This window comes from Oncorhynchus gorbuscha, unplaced genomic scaffold (assembly GCF_021184085.1).
Source record: "Oncorhynchus gorbuscha isolate QuinsamMale2020 ecotype Even-year unplaced genomic scaffold, OgorEven_v1.0 Un_scaffold_12608, whole genome shotgun sequence".
Taxonomy (NCBI): Eukaryota; Metazoa; Chordata; class Actinopteri; order Salmoniformes; family Salmonidae; genus Oncorhynchus; species Oncorhynchus gorbuscha.
Genome location: NW_025754938.1, coordinates 4,368 through 8,420, shown reverse-complemented (window position 1 = coordinate 8,420; position 4,053 = coordinate 4,368). Strand labels below are relative to the sequence as shown.

Below are 4,053 nucleotides of genomic sequence, written 5' to 3'. Positions count from 1 at the left end.
TTCTGTCCTCTATCCGTCTTTCTGTCCTCTATCTGTCCTCTATCCATCTTTCTGTCCTCTATCCGTCTTTCTGTCCTCTATCCGTCTTTCTGTCCTCTATCTGTCTCTCTGTCCTCTATCCGTCTTTTCTGTCCTCTATCCATCTTTCTGTCCTCTATCCATCTTTCTGTCATCTATCTGTCTTTCTGTCCTCTATCTGTCTTTCTGTCCTCTATCCGTCTTTCTGTCCTCTATCCATCTTTCTGTCATATCTCTGCCTTTCTGTCCTCGCATCGTGTTTCTTCCTCTCTGTCTTTCTGTCTGTCCTCTCTCTCTCTCTCTCTCTCTCTCTCTCTCTCTCTCTCTCTCTCTCTCTGTACCTTGAGGAAGGCTTCTTTGTTCCATGTGTTTGTTGATGAGGAATGAGGTGCTCCGGCTGGCCCCTGCTCCCCTGCCTCTCGCCGCCACCACACCAGTCTTCGTCCTACGATACTCCTGTTCCAGGCTCTCCAACACACCACATACCTGGGGGGAAACAAACATACAGTATGCCTGAGTATATATACATGGTTGCTGTCCAGTGCCATGTGGTGCTGAACCTCTGAATTCCAATGATGTCTCTGTCCAATTGAATGGTGCTGGATCTCCAGCCACTGATATTACAGCTGGTTATTAAATCCTCCTATTACAGCTGGTTATTAAATCCTGATATTACAGCTGGTTATTATAACCTGCTATTACAGCTGGTTATTATAGTCTGTTATTACAGCTGGCTATTAAATCCTGCTATTACAACTGGTTATTATAGTCTGTTATTACAGCTGGTTATTATAGCCTGCTATTACAGCTGGTTATTATAACCTGCTATTACAGCTGGTTATTATAGCCTGCTATTACAGCTGGTTATTATAGCCTGTTATTACAGCTGGTTATTATAACCTGCTATTACAGCTGGTTAATATAGCCTGCCATTACAGCTGGTTATTATAGCCTGCTATTACAGCTGGTTATTATAGCCTGTTATTACAGCTGGTTATTATAACCTGCTATTACAGCTGGTTAATATAGCCTGCCATTACAGCTGGTTATTATAGCCTGCTATTACAGCTGGTTATTATAACCTGCTATTACAGCTGGTTAATATAGCCTGCCATTACAGCTGGTTATTATAGCCTGCTATTACAGCTGGTTATTATAGCCTGTTATTACAGTTGGTTATTATAACCTGCTATTACAGCTGGTTATTATAACCTGCTATTACAGCTGGTTAATATAGCCTGCCATTATATCTGGTTATTATAGCCTGCTATTACAGCTGGTTATTATAGGCTGCTATTACAGCTGGTTATTATAGCCCGCTATTACAGCTGGTTATTAAATTCTGCTATTACAGCTGGTTATTATATCTGTTATTACAGCTGGTTATTATAACCTGCTATTACAGCTGGTTATTATAACCTGCTATTACAGCTGGTTATTATAGCCTGATATTTCAGATGGTTATTATAGCCTGTTATTACAGCTGGTTATTATAGCCTGCTATTACAGCTGGTTAATATAGCCTGCTATTACAGCTGGTTATTATAGCCTGCTATTACAGCTGGTTAATATAGCCTGCTATTACAACTGGTTATTATAGCCTGTTATTACAGCTGGTTATTATAGCCTGCTATTACAGCTGGTTAATATAGCCTGCTATTACAGCTGGTTATTATAGCCTGTTATTACAGCTGGTTATTATAGCCTGCTATTACAGCTGGTTAATATAGCCTGCTATTACAGCTGGTTATTATAGCCTGCTATTACAGCTGGTTAATATAGCCTGCTATTACAGCTGGTTATTATAGCCTGCTATTACCGCTGGTTATTATAGCCTGCTATTACCGCTGGTTATTATAGCCTGCTATTACCGCTGGTTATTATAGCCTGCTATTACAGCTGGTTATTACAGCCTGCTATTACAGCTGGTTATTATAGCCTGCTATTACCGCTGGTTATTACAGCCTGCTATTACCGCTGGTTATTATAGCCTGCTATTACAGCTGGTTAATATAGCCTGCTATTACAGCTGGTTATTATAGCCTGCTATTACCGCTGGTTATTACAGCCTGCTATTACCGCTGGTTATTATAGCCTGCTATTACAGCTGGTTAATATAGCCTGCTATTACAGCTGGTTATTATAGCCTGCTATTACAGCTGGTTAATATAGCCTGCTATTACAGCTGGTTATTATAACCTGATATTACAGCTGGTTAATATAGCCTGCTATTACAGCTGGTTATTATAGCCTGCTATTACAGCTGGTTAATAAATCCTGTTATTACAGCTGGTTAATATAGCCTGTTATTACAGCTGGTTATTATAGTCTGTTATTACAGCTGGTTAATAAATCCTGCAATTACAGTTGGCTATTAAATCCTGGGCTGAGGCTACAAGAGGTGTGGGGATTAGGTTTGTGGTTAGGGTTGAACGTGGGTGTGGACACAAGGGTTAGGGTTGAACGTGGGTGTGGACACAAGGGTTAGGGTTGAACAAGTGGGTGTGGACACAAGGGTTAGGGTTGAACGTGGGTGTGGACACAAGGGTTTGAGGGTTGAACTTGGGTGTGGACACAAGGGTTAGGGTTGAACGTGGGTGTGGACACAAGGGTTAGGGTTGAACGTGGGTGTGGACACAAGGGTTAGGGTTGAACGGGTGTGGACACAAGGGTGTGGACACAAGGGTTAGGGTTGAACGTGGGTGTGGACACAAGGGTTAGGGTTGAACGTGGGTGTGGACACAAGGGTTAGGGTTGAACGTGGGTGTGGACATACAGGGTTAGGGTTGAACGTGGGTGTGGACACAAGGGTTAGGGTTGAACGTGGGTGTGGACACAAGGGTTAGGGTTGAACGTGGGTGTGGACACAAGGGTTAGGGTTGAACGTGGGTGTGGACACAAGGGTTAGGGTTGAACGTGGGTGTGGACACAAGGGTTAGGGTTGAACGTGGGTGTGGACACAAGGGTTAGGGTTGAACGTGGGTGTGGACACAAGGGTTAGGGTTGAGGTTGATAAGGAGATAGTGACTCTGACTCACCTGTTGTGAGGTCCGGTAAAAGGCTGCGGAGGCGTTGACCAGTTTGAGGCGGTCCTCCATCCGCAGCATCAGGGTCTGCCAGTGTAGCGCCACCGTCTGGGCACACGCCCTCACTGCCTCTGGGTCGTAGTGGCCCGCCCTCACCAGCAGCTCTGCCCGCTGCTGCAGTGCCAGCGCCACCTGGTGGGTCCTCTGGAGAGAGTCAGCATGAAGCAGAGACTGGGGGGAGGAGAAGTGGAGGGGTAGAGAGAAAGGGAGGGGGTAGAAAGGGACCAAATGGGGGCGAGGGGGGATTAAAAAGAGAGAGAGGAACACTTATAAAACTGATTTGACAACATTGCTTTATGTCAATAGAGTTTGTTTGCATTACAGTGACTGGTTTGCAGTGGGTGTAGTTACCTCTATAGCCTGTTGGAGGCGCTCATGTTCTCTCTGTAGCTGTTCAGCCTCGGACAGAGAGCTGGAGTTCACCATACAGGAAGACAACATCACCTCTCCTTCACTGATCCAGCCCAGCACCTGGGAACACACACACACACATATAGATAAACATTACATATAAACGTTATATACGTGTGTGTGTGTGTGTGTGTGTGTGTGTGTGTGTGTGCGTGCGTGCGTGCGTGCGTGTGTGTGTGTGCAGGTTTCGGTTGATGTGTGGGAGTGTGTGTTTGTGTGTGTACCTGTTTGTGGTTACGGTTCAACCTGGAAGTGGACATGAGGCCAGGGTCATATACAGTACATATACACATTATATACGTGTGTGTGTGTGTTCGTAAGTGGATGTGTGAGTTTGCGTGCTACTCGTGTGTGTGTGTGTGTTTACCTGGTTGACCTGACTCTGTAAGTGGCGTAGCTGCAAGCCCTGCTCCAGGTGTGTGTGTGTGTGTGTGTTTACCTGGTTGACCTGACTCTGTAGGTGGCGTAACTGCAAGCCCTGCTCCAGGTGTGTGTGTGTGTGTGTGTGTTTACCTGGTTGACCTGACTCTGTAGATGG

General features: G+C 45.2%; 1 protein-coding gene across 1 annotated transcript; it reads right to left on the bottom strand.

Annotated features, from left to right (window-relative positions):
• Positions 1-359: 359 nt before the first annotated feature.
• On the bottom strand, positions 360-3,775 carry LOC124030555 (kalirin-like; the record flags this gene model as incomplete). Its single annotated transcript, XM_046341844.1, has 4 exons — positions 3,740-3,775; positions 3,456-3,575; positions 3,057-3,275; positions 360-504 (listed from the first exon to the last, which is right to left on the bottom strand). Coding segments are annotated over exons 1-4 (520 nt in total), but the record flags the coding sequence as incomplete, so codon positions are not given.
• Positions 3,776-4,053: the final 278 nt, after the last annotated feature.